The sequence below is a fragment of the Oreochromis niloticus genome, linkage group LG14 (assembly GCF_001858045.2).
Source record: "Oreochromis niloticus isolate F11D_XX linkage group LG14, O_niloticus_UMD_NMBU, whole genome shotgun sequence".
Taxonomy (NCBI): Eukaryota; Metazoa; Chordata; class Actinopteri; order Cichliformes; family Cichlidae; genus Oreochromis; species Oreochromis niloticus.
Window position 1 is genome coordinate 20,841,365 of NC_031979.2, and position 12,556 is coordinate 20,853,920.

General features: G+C 41.3%; 1 protein-coding gene across 1 annotated transcript in view; it reads left to right on the forward strand.

The window, feature by feature from the left end:
* The first annotated feature begins 57 nt into the window (after positions 1 to 57).
* Positions 58 to 12,556, forward strand: part of LOC100697272 (zonadhesin) — a 28,863-nt gene continuing 16,364 nt past the window's right edge. The window contains exons 1-23 of the mRNA XM_025897825.1: positions 58 to 206; positions 399 to 617; positions 859 to 1,017; positions 1,353 to 1,487; positions 2,245 to 2,460; positions 3,239 to 3,417; positions 3,674 to 3,776; positions 3,894 to 4,052; positions 4,188 to 4,350; positions 4,544 to 4,647; positions 4,734 to 4,913; positions 4,984 to 5,208; positions 5,815 to 5,994; positions 6,710 to 6,901; positions 7,674 to 7,823; positions 7,925 to 8,028; positions 8,558 to 8,760; positions 9,260 to 9,480; positions 9,607 to 9,753; positions 9,873 to 10,037; positions 10,191 to 10,342; positions 10,515 to 10,683; positions 10,900 to 11,008. Coding sequence (XP_025753610.1) covers positions 467 to 617; positions 859 to 1,017; positions 1,353 to 1,487; positions 2,245 to 2,460; positions 3,239 to 3,417; positions 3,674 to 3,776; positions 3,894 to 4,052; positions 4,188 to 4,350; positions 4,544 to 4,647; positions 4,734 to 4,913; positions 4,984 to 5,208; positions 5,815 to 5,994; positions 6,710 to 6,901; positions 7,674 to 7,823; positions 7,925 to 8,028; positions 8,558 to 8,760; positions 9,260 to 9,480; positions 9,607 to 9,753; positions 9,873 to 10,037; positions 10,191 to 10,342; positions 10,515 to 10,683; positions 10,900 to 11,008 — 3,566 coding nt within the window. The 5' untranslated portion in view covers positions 58 to 206; positions 399 to 466. The remainder of the gene's footprint in view (positions 207 to 398; positions 618 to 858; positions 1,018 to 1,352; positions 1,488 to 2,244; positions 2,461 to 3,238; positions 3,418 to 3,673; positions 3,777 to 3,893; positions 4,053 to 4,187; positions 4,351 to 4,543; positions 4,648 to 4,733; positions 4,914 to 4,983; positions 5,209 to 5,814; positions 5,995 to 6,709; positions 6,902 to 7,673; positions 7,824 to 7,924; positions 8,029 to 8,557; positions 8,761 to 9,259; positions 9,481 to 9,606; positions 9,754 to 9,872; positions 10,038 to 10,190; positions 10,343 to 10,514; positions 10,684 to 10,899; positions 11,009 to 12,556) is intronic.

Genomic DNA, 12,556 nt, shown 5'->3' on the forward strand with positions numbered 1-12,556 from the left:
TAAACTGATGTTAATTATAAAATGAGACATGCTACCTTGTCTAGGTTTTTACTGTCTGAAAGGTTCGTCTGTGCCATCTCCATGTCCAATCGGCCACGTCAGTCCATCAGCTGGCAGGACGTCCCTAAGTGACTGCTCCCCCTGCCCCTCTGGCTTTTTTTGTAACAGCAGCGCTCTGACAGAGCCGTCTGGACCCTGCAGCCCAGGTCTGACAGCCCATAATCACCTCGGGAATTCATGTCAGACAAGTGAAAGATTGGATTTTCTATATCTTTGCTGTATGCCTGCGCTACGTTAAGCTGTGGCTTCCACTCAATAACTCTGTTTTCCTACAATGTTTTAAACTGTAAATGTTTCAGCGTCCTCTGTGAGTTGTCTAACCACATTGTTTACTACAGGACATTTTTGTTCCCCGGGATCCACTGAGCCTTCTCCTGTCTCCCAGACTTATGGAGATGTTTGTCCCATGGGACATTTCTGCCCTCAGGGAAGTGGGTCTCCCACACCCTGTCCTGTTGGCAGCTTCCTTCCCGAGCTTGGCGCGCTCTCTCTCTCCCAATGCCGTCCTTGTCCCCCAGGGAAATACTGCCTGAATCCTGGAGCCTCACAGCCCACAGGTGGAGAATTAGACCAGTCATGAGACTGTTATAAATTGGTTTTGAATAGTTTGCAGTTATGGAAAAAATGAATAAAACCCACAATATTTCATAATTCAGCTTTACCTCAAGTACCCTAAGTGCAGATTCAGGAGTTGTACAGCTCCCATTAGTCATGTCTGCTGAATTTCTGCCCATAACAACTTTTTGGGGTCTCATAAGCAGCTGCTTTAGAGTCTTTTCTAATTCCTCTCTGTGTTAGGTCTGTGTTTTGCGGGGTTCTTCTGTTCTGGAGGTGCAGATAGTCCCACACCTCGAGCTAACTCATCTTTGTCCAGCTGTCTTCTTAAAATACTAGAGGGTTACACCATAAGGACGAACGCCACCTGGATGCAAAACCTGCCCTGCTTTAATAACTCAGGTAATTCTGATAAAATATAGCGTTCTCCTGTTTGTAAAGACACCATATGCTTGGTTTAAAAGGGCAGTACATCACTTTACTCAAACTGGTCTACCACAGTGCAGAGCTTTAGAAGTAGTGATAAATATCCCACAAGGCAGTGGCTTTTCATGGTTGACCTTAAGTATTCTGCAATTAATCATTGCCATACAATGTTACATTGTCCCCCCCTGACAAAATTGTTTAATAGGCATTGTAGAGGGAGAAAAAGGAGGCTCCTCTTTGGCGTCCTGTCTGGTAGACAAAGATTATAACTCAACTATTTTTCATGCTTTATCTGCCATGTTGTGTTACAGGGAGAGACGCTAGTGGGATCAAAGCGGCAGCAGTGTCACGGGAAGATTCAGATCAGACTGTGACTGACTCACCGCCGAGTCTCAAGAGGCCACATTATGCGTGTTCCACCTACAGAGGAGATATATGCCCTAGGGGTGGGTAAATCCTGGCAGTGAACCTGTGCACTTAATGTGGTACTTTGGTTATCTTCATTGCTCACGACATGATAGCCTCATTTATTGAAAATGGTAAGACACACGACTTACTTCATCTGATCGGTGCAGCTTGTGTGATGTACTTTGGTTTGATTCCCGCTTAGTCTCAGTTTATTTAGCGACTCGGTCAGAAAATTATGGCTGAAATGTTAAATCACATTAAAGTGGTGTGAATGATGAATGCTTAGTTTTAGTGTTTAATGGCTTGCTCTATAAATAAGGAGAGAAATATAGTTTGTCAAATAAACGCATTAAGAAAACATTAGTGGCAGCAGAAAAACCCCAAATAAATCTCACTCTGAAAGGTTCAAATTCCCCACCTTAAACCAATAGCAAGGGCATTTGGTTTTATTTAAATAGACTCCATTTCCATCTCCCGTCACTTTACATAACAAGGTGACTTTACAATACAGTAGAGAGAATGGGTGATAAAGAGCTGCAGATGGCTGGGTGGTGAGGCACATAAAAGTAACACTGTTGATATACGAGCATAAAAGAAGACATTTGCAAGTAATAACATTCCTTCAGACGTGAAGGAAAATCTGTGAGGGTAGTTGTGTGAAACAGAAAAAGCAGAGAATAAAAGTTTGAGTGTGAGAAAATCCTCTGTCCCTGGAGGGAGCACTTAGTTAATTGGAAACTTTCTCTTGCTGAATTGGAATAATTTCAGGGACAATGTATGGCTGATTTTTTTCAGGTTTCTATTGTCCTATGGGCTCTGCTTACCCTCACTCCTGTGAGGCTGGTTCTTACTGCAACCAGACTGGTCTAGAGGCTCCGGCAGGACCCTGTGCAGCTGGATATTACTGCCCTAGAGGCTCTTCTGAACCCCACGCCAACCCTTGTCCCACAGGACACTATTGCCCCCTTGGAACCCGGCTTCCTCTGTCCTGCCCTCTGGGAACTGTAAAAAGTGAGCTGTTGCAGTTTTGTTATGTAGCTGTAATCTGTGAATAATTTAACAAATACATTGTTCTTTTTGTAAATTTATTGATTTCATTAACAAAAGAGAAGCTTGTGCATTGTGATTTCTCTTCCATCAAAAAGGAGAAGCAACTGAGGACAAATCAGTAATCCCTGGCTTGTACCCAGGCCATGAATTGATGATGAATGAGTACTCAATCAAAATAGTAAAACTGAGAAAAACAAAACCTAATCCCCTTTGCTCTGAACATCATCAGTTTTCCCACTGACGTCCTTGTTTGAACTGGTGTATACCTTTGCAGCTCAGTCATGTGGAAAAATATGAAAACTTCCACTGAAGCATTTTTTCCCCCTTGGGCGCCTATGAATAATTGCAGTCACAAAGTGGCTTAATCGTGTAATTGTATTCTTGTCTTGCGGCAGACAACTAGAATCCTATTATTATATGCTGTAGCTCCTTTGTACGGTTATGAATTAGAAACTGATGAGGGAGTTGGGATACACTTTGCATTGAAATAACATTGTAATCTATTTAAGGCTTTAATTACAAAGTGATATGGTGATTTTTTTTAAAGTCTTTTTCTTTTGAGTGAGCAAATGCCCTGTGCGCGTGGGTGCAGAGCAACAGTTTTGTCTTCTTAATCAATTTATGTTTTTCATTTCATTAAAATTCAGATTTCTTCATTTATCACACCCTTATGCACACAAATGCGTTACCGTCACTCATAGACAAACAGTTTAACTACAATTTGCACATTATCCACCAGGTTCCCTTGGTGGATCCGCTGTTGAGGCTTGCCAGCTGTGTCCTCCAGGTCAATACTGTCACCAGCAAGGAATGGCTGAGCCAAGTGGCCCCTGTGCAGAAGGCTACTACTGTCCTGAGGGACAGATCTCTGAAAGACCACAGCAACATGCCTGCTCAGTTGGTCATTACTGTGAGAAGGTCAGCCGTGTAGTGTCAGGCTTCAAGCTACTGTCAGTCATCAATGAATATTGCATGTGATGTCTTTACATAACTCTTCCTCCTCAGCTCTGTTATTTTTTCATGACAAGTGCATTACTATAGCAGGTTGGCGTTTCATCCGAGTCCCTGTGCTGTGACTCTGTCCACTGATATTGTTGCACTATTATTACAACTGATGATACATGTTGTTCTCTACATATAACATCTAATAAAATGATTCTAATGGTTTCCTCAGGGTAGCGCCAGACAGACACCCTGCCTTCCTGGCACCTACCAGTTCAGACAAGGTCAAGCCGGCTGCGAGACGTGTCCTGCTGGTTTCTATTGTAAAGAGCAAGGTAAAGCTGATGGAACGACAAAGCATTTAGCTGCTGGAGTCCAGATGTAACCTTTTAACTGGGGTGAGTTTTCTAAGAAATCATTGCAAATGTTCCTATTTGAAATCTGCTTGTCAGGAACAACTCTTCCACTTCCATGTGAGAGAGGGTTTTATTGCCCCAGTGGATCAGCATATCAACATCCCTGTCCATCTGGAACCTATGGAAACATATCAGGACTGGTTGAGGAATGGCAGTGTTTACTGTGCGATCCTGGGATGTACTGCAGAGGAACAGGTACATTTCTCTGGCCACATTTGTTCCCTGTTTTGTTCAACAGATCTTTCTTGCAGACAACTGCTGTTTAAATTTATTGATGTATTGCTGGAAAAAAATATGTTCTTCTACCCTATTAATTGTACTTGCTTGAAGGGAGGACTACCCCCACTGGGCAATGTGCTGCAGGGTTTGTTTGTGCCGAGGGAGCCAGTGAACCTTCACCGTTAGACAATGTGACAGGATTCCCTTGCCCGCCTGGGTTCTTTTGCCCTGCAGGGACATCTGTACCACAACCATGCCCAAAAGGAACATTCAGGTGGACATCTTTCAGTACCTCCATTAAAATCGAATGATCTGAAAATGTAAAACAACACAAATCGTCCAATATTGGTGGCTAAATAGTGCCCATTGTGTGCCTGTTAGTATTATTTGAACTATTTGATATGTAATCAAATCCATTTACAGTCAAGATGACCCATGTCCAATTCAAATTCCACCTCTGCTTTCAGTGAGCAGATCGGCATTGTCGATCATTCTTTGTGTCGAGGCTGCACACCTGGCTTTTACTGTTCACAGCCTGGCCTTTCTGAAGTGTCTGGACCCTGCTCGCCAGGTAAAAAGTGATGCTCATTATTATGAAATGTCAAATGATTCATTATCCTGCTTGACTTGAACAAATTTAAATGTTTCTACTGCTAGGTTTTTACTGCTTAGAGGGATCCCAGTCTGCTACCCCAATGTCAAGTGTATCGGGAGGTGTTTGTCCAGCAGGCCACTACTGTGCAGAGGGCAGCAGTGCCCCCTCACCTTGCCCAGCTGGTTTTTACCAAAATAAGACTGGAGGAAAAAGCAAACATGACTGCAAACCATGCCCTCTTGGTAATCAAAATGTTAATACACAAAACTGACATTTCTGACGATATCCTCACTGTCTGAATGTCTTTGCCAGGCTGGTTTCAGGATTTGCCAGGGCAGAAGGAGTGTAATCCCTGTCCCCCTGGGTTTCACTGTCAGCCTCTGAATCCCAGCGCCACCAGAGGGAGCTCTGCCGGAGTCTCCAGCCCTCTGCCCTGCCCAGCTGGTTATTTCTGTCCAAAGGAGGAGAGTCCACACAATCAGCCACTCCCGTGCCCCAAAGGCAGCTACAGCCCCTTGCAGGGTCTCACTAGTGCAGGTAAAATACCAGAACTTTTATAGGAAATAGAGACAAGTGCAGTTATGTTGCATTCATGGCTAGTTGTTGTATTTATTTAATATAGGTTGAAGTCTAAATATGGCAATAAATGCTTGATTCAGACACATGATTTATGGTAATTTAATCAACTATTATTCAGACTCGAGGTTCCTTTGATACTTTGCATATCTGGAAATGCATTTTTAAAGAAATGAAAGGAATTATCATATAATAGATACAAAAATATACAGAAACAAATAGGATATTCTAGATATCACAAAATGTTCCAAATATAAGTTTTAGCTTATTTATCATATGAAAAATACAAAAACAGGTCTGAGTTGTGTTGATGCACAATAGTATTGCTGTTCTGTCCTTTCATAGTTTAAAAACAAAATCAAAGACTACATTGAGTCTTATAATGTTTACATGCATTTTTTTTTACCTCTATCTTTCTGCTATGTTATTATAGTGCCCTCTAATATAGTTCACTTCAGACATTGATACCTTTAGCCACATGCAGCGCCCTCGGAGCTGTGTTGATTGATCTTGAGCTTGTTTTGCTGTTAGAAGTGAAGTGAAATCTGTCATTGTCTGTGTTTGCAGGTCAGTGCTTAGTATGCCCGGCAGGGCAGTTCTGTGGCTCTGAAGGTCTGGTTGAGCCTTCAGGATCGTGTGCTGCTGGGTTTCTTTGTCTGACGGGTGCCAAAGTGCCAAATCCCACTGACAACAGAACTGGATCTCTCTGTCCACCTGGGATTTTCTGCCAGCAAGGTCTCAGAGCAGGTAGATTTATTGGATAATAGAATTAGATACAGTGAGTGTGTTTTGACTAAGTTAGTTGGTAACTCTTGTCCTTGATGTAAATGTGTAAGAAAATTGCGTGTTTCTGTTCTGTGTCCTGTATCCTGTTTGTTTGTATATGTGTTTTTCTTGCTGCTGTTACAACCAAATTTCCCCTTGTGGGACAATTAAAGATGATTCTATTCTATAATAATAGAATAGCTAAAATAGCTACTTTGATGAGCAAAGGATCTTTTTAATATACAGTAATGACACTTTACATGTTCCTATAGTGGAACCTGCACCCCCAGTGGCACTGTACTTAAACTGAGACAACAGCACATATTCACATGTTACTGGGACTATTCACTTCAACTGTGGATCACAACCTTTTTCCTTTGCTGTACCTCTAGTGGTCTGTTATTCTATTGTAGCACATCTCAGGCTATAGTAAAAATCCCAGAATGGCACTGTCAGGGCGCCGGTTTAGCTAACTGGGATGAGCAGGTGACCATATGCTGCATGTCTTCCCCTTTTTCTCTCCCTCTGCTTTCCTGTCACTCTTCACTGTACCCTTTCAAATAAAGCTGTAAAAAGGCCCCCCAAAATGTCAGCTGTAATAATTTAACTTTTATGTGCATAAATCTTTGAACAACACATTGTAAGTTGTAAATTTCTGTATACAAGTTTGTTTTTCTTTTTATCTCTTGTGCTCTAGGTGATTGCTGGGGGGGCTTTTATTGTGACTGGGGCTCCAGCAAAGCAGATCAGGCTGTGTGTCCAGCTGGTTTCTTCTGCCCCAGTGGAACACCAGCACCGGTGCCTTGTCCTGCAGGAACATTTAGCTCTAAAACAGGCAACACGCATCAATACAACTGCACCATCTGTACCCCTGGATACTACTGTCAAGGTGGGAAACATGGATTTACCTGCAGAGATCAGCAGTAATCCAGAGAGGAATCCATTACTATACTTTGCTACCAAAAGGCTTGTAAATACCAAAATATTTACAAGTCTTTATTTTAAATGGAACAAATTCACTTGTGTTCACTGGTGATTTTTTAAAGTCCTTCTTGGATGATTATAATAATTAGAGCAAGCTTTATAATTATGAGGAGCTTATCCGAAGTCTCTTTGTCTCAGCCAAACTGATTGACACATTGTTTCACAGTATAACAAAATTGTTTTAATTATTCATGTCTTAAGACATTTAAAACTACACAACACGGACTTTCCAAAGTTGCTAAATTTGTTTGTTAATTGTATCTCATTAGATGGACTGTGCCCGAGAGAAGTGAAGAAGAGAAGAGACAGGGTTGAGTGGGTGGAAATGCATGTCAGGGGGATTTGTGACAGAGGCAAGAGTAAAAGGGAAGATTTACAAGATGGTAGTGAAACCTGCCATGATGTATGATTTGGAGATGGTGGCACTGACAAAAAGTCAGGAGGCAGAGGTGGCAGAGCTGGAGATGCTAAGATTTTTACTGGGAGGAAGGACAGGAGTAGAAATGAGCACATCAGAGAGTCAGCTCAGGTTCAGTTTGGAGATAAGGTTAGAGAGGCAAGGCTGAGATGGTTTGGGCATGTGCAGAGGAGGAATAGAGGAAAAATGTTAGTAGCAAAATGATGAAGAAGAAGAAAATATAATGTGTGTACTTATTCTTTTTCTTAATGTGGCTCAGGTGAAGCTACTGTCCAGCCTGCGCTGTGTCCTATTGGTCACTACTGCCCTGCAGGTCTGACTCTAGGACAGGAGTTCCCTTGCCCACCTGGCACTGTGCAGGACCACCTCAGAGCGTCCAGTCCCGAAGCCTGTCTCTCCTGCCCTGCTGGTACATAAAAAATATTCTGCTTCATCATAACCACTGTATGACCGCTTATTTTATTTCTAATTATTGTTATGATGACTTTATTTTATTTATGTTGCCTGCAGGAATGTTTTGCTCTCAGTCTGGGCAATCTCAGCCCACAGGTCTCTGTGAAGCAGGATACTACTGTCCTGCTGGATCAACCAGTCCAAACTCTACTGAGTATCAGGTGATGTTTGTCCTGTCAGTAAAATATACCTAATGATTTTAGGGGACCTTCAACCTTTAACTTAGTATTACAGTCTTATTAGTAAAGAAAAAACTCTTTTTTGGCACGTCATAAATGGTCTTCTAATGGTACCATCCGGTGTGATAGACAGTATAAGAAAAAAGGCCACATTTCCAGGATACCTTCTGCAGTGAAATACATTCTTCTATTCCAACCCTGTAAAGCCTAAACCACAATAAATTGTCATAAAATAGATTTTTTGGGGAAACTGGAGTGTTTTTTAGTCTAGTGACACATTAAATAATGCAACAGTGTGCAATTTATTCCTCACAGTAGGACGGCATGTGTCTGATTGTATACATCAGGCTTTTCCAGGAAAAACAAAAATCACACAGATGATGTACAGGTGTAAAAAAGTCATGTATCACATATGATACACTTGGTGTTACAGAGCAAATGATGCCATAAAAATATATTTTTTAAATTTTTTTTTATTTAGATAATTAAAACTTTTTCTTACTTTTTTCAGGGAAATTCATCTGGAAGTCATCTTTGTCCGCCTGGCCTGTACTGCCCTGCTGGCACTGGCTATCCACTCCCCTGCCCTGTTGGTTCTTTCTCCATCGCTCAAGGACTAAAGGGAGTTGATGAATGCACACCCTGCCCCCCTGGACTGTTTTGTGACAGTCCTGCAATAGCAGAGCTTTCACAAGCGCTCCTGTGTCAGGCTGGGTAAACACCACTATTACTCTTCTACTTTTCAATTTCAAATCCGCTCTTTCTCAGAGTAGATAGTGACTATTTTTTAAAGGGCTTTAATGTCTTTAAATCACTTCAGTGTCTGCCAATGGTTCAGTTTATTTCTCTTCTGGTATTAGACTGTAAATAAGAAGACTGGAACATTTAAGCATATTGTGGAGGAAAATTAAAACACAGAACAATTCAGATACGTTTTTCTTGGCTGCTGCTAGCTATTAAGGACTTCTGTTCTTTCATTCAGTTTAACCTGAGTGAATTAATAAAGCCAGACTTTATGTGCCATGAGCTGCACTCTGCCGTACTGCAAAACAAGAAACACACACACACACACACACACACACACACACACAAAACATAATTTGAAATTGTGGCTGAAAATGATTTCCCCTCACTGACAGATTGTCCAGATTTGCTAGTGGCAGCTTGTGCCAAAATCTATACGCAGTTTGTTTTCCTCTGTTTGTGCCTACAGGTACGTGTGCTTGGGCGGCAGCTCGAGTCCCACTCCATCCGATGGTTCCCATGGCTACCTCTGTCCTGCTGGCCACAGCTGTCCTGTTGGCTCGGCACATGAGGAGCCCTGTGAGCCTGGCACTTACAGTCCTGCCCCGGGAGCAGCCCGTTGCTTATTATGCCCCGAAGGAACCGTGTGTCCATCGTCAGCCACTAAAGAGCCCTCCGCCTGCCCCTCTGGTGAGGATGGTAAAAATAAATGTTGAGCCAGTCACAAATTAAATATTTTTAAACTTTTAGGTATAGCAACAGTATTGTCCAAATTTGTATTTCTGCAGTAACATAAAATAACTGCTTTCTCTTTAGGTCATTTCTGTCCTGCTGGGACAGCCCTGCCTCAGCCCTGCCCTTCAGGTACTTTCAGCAATCAGACAGGTGCCCACACACTCTCTGCCTGCACACCCTGCCCCTCTGGACTGTACTGTGGCTCATATGGAGCCTCCATACCACAAGGTGAACAGGGATTAAAAATTTGATTTAACAAAACTTTGGCTTTTTAGCAAAATACCGACATCTGTATCCTCACATGGCATCAAACTGGTAGTGTCACCATTTTTTTTTTTTCCGTCCAGGTTTATGTTTGCAGGGTTATTTTTGCCATGGTGGAGCTATGGAACCAGCCCCTCACAGCTCTGAAAACTTCCCCAGGAATGGCCCTTGCCCTGTGGGCCACTACTGTCCAGCAGGGTGCCTCTCTCCAATTCCATGCCCTCTTGGCAGCATTCGCAACTCCACTGGTACTTCACTAATGTTTGCACTCGTCATGAAAAGGCATTTCCATGCTGCTGGATTTGAATTTAAAAGAGATGCACTTCAGATCTCATGCTGTCTGCTTCTCACTATCTCCATCACAATATGACTGACTGTTATCTATTGTGCCCCCATCATAGGGGGTGTGTCCATGGAGAGTTGCTCTGCGTGTCCTGCTGGCTACTACTGCTCTACAGATGGTCTGGCTAGCCCCAGTGGTCCTTGTGCTGCTGGTTTCTACTGCGCTTTTGACTTCTCTTCAACTACCCCATATGCATTCCTCTGTCCCAAGGTAAGGTTGAACATATAGACTTCTCTCCAACTGAATTACTTCCCCATGTCTTCTCTATTATTTTCCAGACATATCTGTAATAGATGGTTGTGCCACGTTGTTTAATATCAATTTTCTGCTAAATTGGATGCCACTTCTCTGATGTTTCTTCATCTTTTTCATTCCAACTAAGGGCCACTACTGTCTGCAAGGTTCTGCCATGGCCTTGCCTTGTCCCACAGGAGAGTACCAGCCTAACCAGGGATCAGACAGCTGCATTCCCTGCAGACCTGGATTCTACTGTGAGGAGGCCATAGTGGGAGATCCACTACCCTGCCCACCACATTCATTCTGCCCTGCAGGTATGCTGAAAGGACGCTCTTGACAATAAAAGATTTAAACTTTTATTTATAGCTCACTCTTACATATTCATTGACATGAGACCAATATTAGTCTCATGTCTTTTTTTTGACAAGAACGTTAATCCACTTGGTTTATTCCAAAATCAAGATGAGATGACCAATAAAGGCTTTTGTTTTATCCCACCAAAACCTTTTTTCTTTTTGTTTTTCTTCTAGGAACAATGGTACCTCAGCCCTGTCCTAATGGGACATACACTCTTTCAGATCTGGGAGGTTTACAGGAAGAGAGAGAGTGTTCACCCTGCCCTCCAGGAAAGTTCTGCAGGTACACAGTCCCATGCATGTTTTGCACCGTCAAATATTCAGAAACAGTGATATGACTTAGACAAACATACAGTTAGGCCTATGCACACTTTGTGTATACAGACATATTTATTTATTAAATTTATTTAAGCTTTATTTACCAGTAAGTCTCTTGAGATTAAAATCTCATTTTAAGGGAGACCACGGCAAGAAGGCACACCAATACAAAATTAAATATTTACAAATTAAAAATATATATTGATAAATAAATAAAGCAAGTCAGAGTCAACAACGAACATAACAGCATACACACACCATCAAACCAGATACCCTAAACCCCAGTTCCAAAAACAAAAAGCAAAATCTGAATGGTAGCATATGTTGCTCTAAAACTTGTATATGCCTTTCAGCACCTTTCCACTTTGCCCCAGTTCAGCTTCTAAGTGAGATTTGGCCCAGAGAACTGAGTCTGACTAAGAGAATATAATGCCTTGGATAGATCAGCAAACAAAGCAGAACAATGCATTAACAACATAATTTGTAACCCACATATTTTATGGTATTACGACCTGATCTGAAGCCATCAAAGAGTTTATTTCAAATACTAGAGTTTTAAAAAGAGTGGAAAGTTTAGCTATAATTATATAAAATGAAACTTTTTAGAAGGGGAGAACATAGGCTGCTTTACAGATTTTAGGGCGATATTAGTCTGTAGACTAAATCACCCTAAAATCTGGAGAAATAATAATATGAGGAACAGGCTCAGCAGTTGAGTCAGCTGTTAGCTTTAGATGACGGGGATTCAGATTGGCAGGTTCAGATGACTTTTTTGGATGAATGGATTTCAAACCTTTTGAAGAAATTGATCTAAAGACAAATGGGTTCTTTTGATATGGAGCTAATAGATGAAACTAGACATGGAATTCAAATCAGAACTCTCAGACCACATTTTCATTAAAAACAGAACTAGCTGATAGAAAATGTTCATTAAGATAACCAGCAATATCAGCTTTACTGATAATTTCAACTGAGTTAATTAAAACGTGGAGCATGACAGCAACTTTATCTCTTTCCATAATTCAGAAAGGTTATTACGGTTTTAAATGGAGCTTATGTAGTACTGTGATTTGGATTTTCAGATCCGAGTTGTACATTTCTATCTTAAAACTCTGTAGGTTAGCCTTGTTCATTGATTGTCTCTCCTAGAAATCCTATATTGCTTTATAATAGCGTCCATTACTGCATATTGTAATTATGTCAAAAATGTTGGCATGCAGACTAAGCATCATGCATTATATTAACTCTATATCACCAATGCATAGCTCATATAAAATTGTTGGTTCTTAAGAATGACAAAGAATGACACCTAGTAACATAAATTTACAGATTTAATTTTAATAATTTATAAATTTTTCCTAAATAGTTGTCTTAGACATTTTTAATTACTTCCAAGTAATTAAGATTTTGTAAAGCATCAAAAATGAGGAGACTGCTTCTTTTACAGCTGATTGTGCTTTTAACATTTAGCATACATTGTATCTCCACTGCCCTTCCTGCCATGATCAACTCT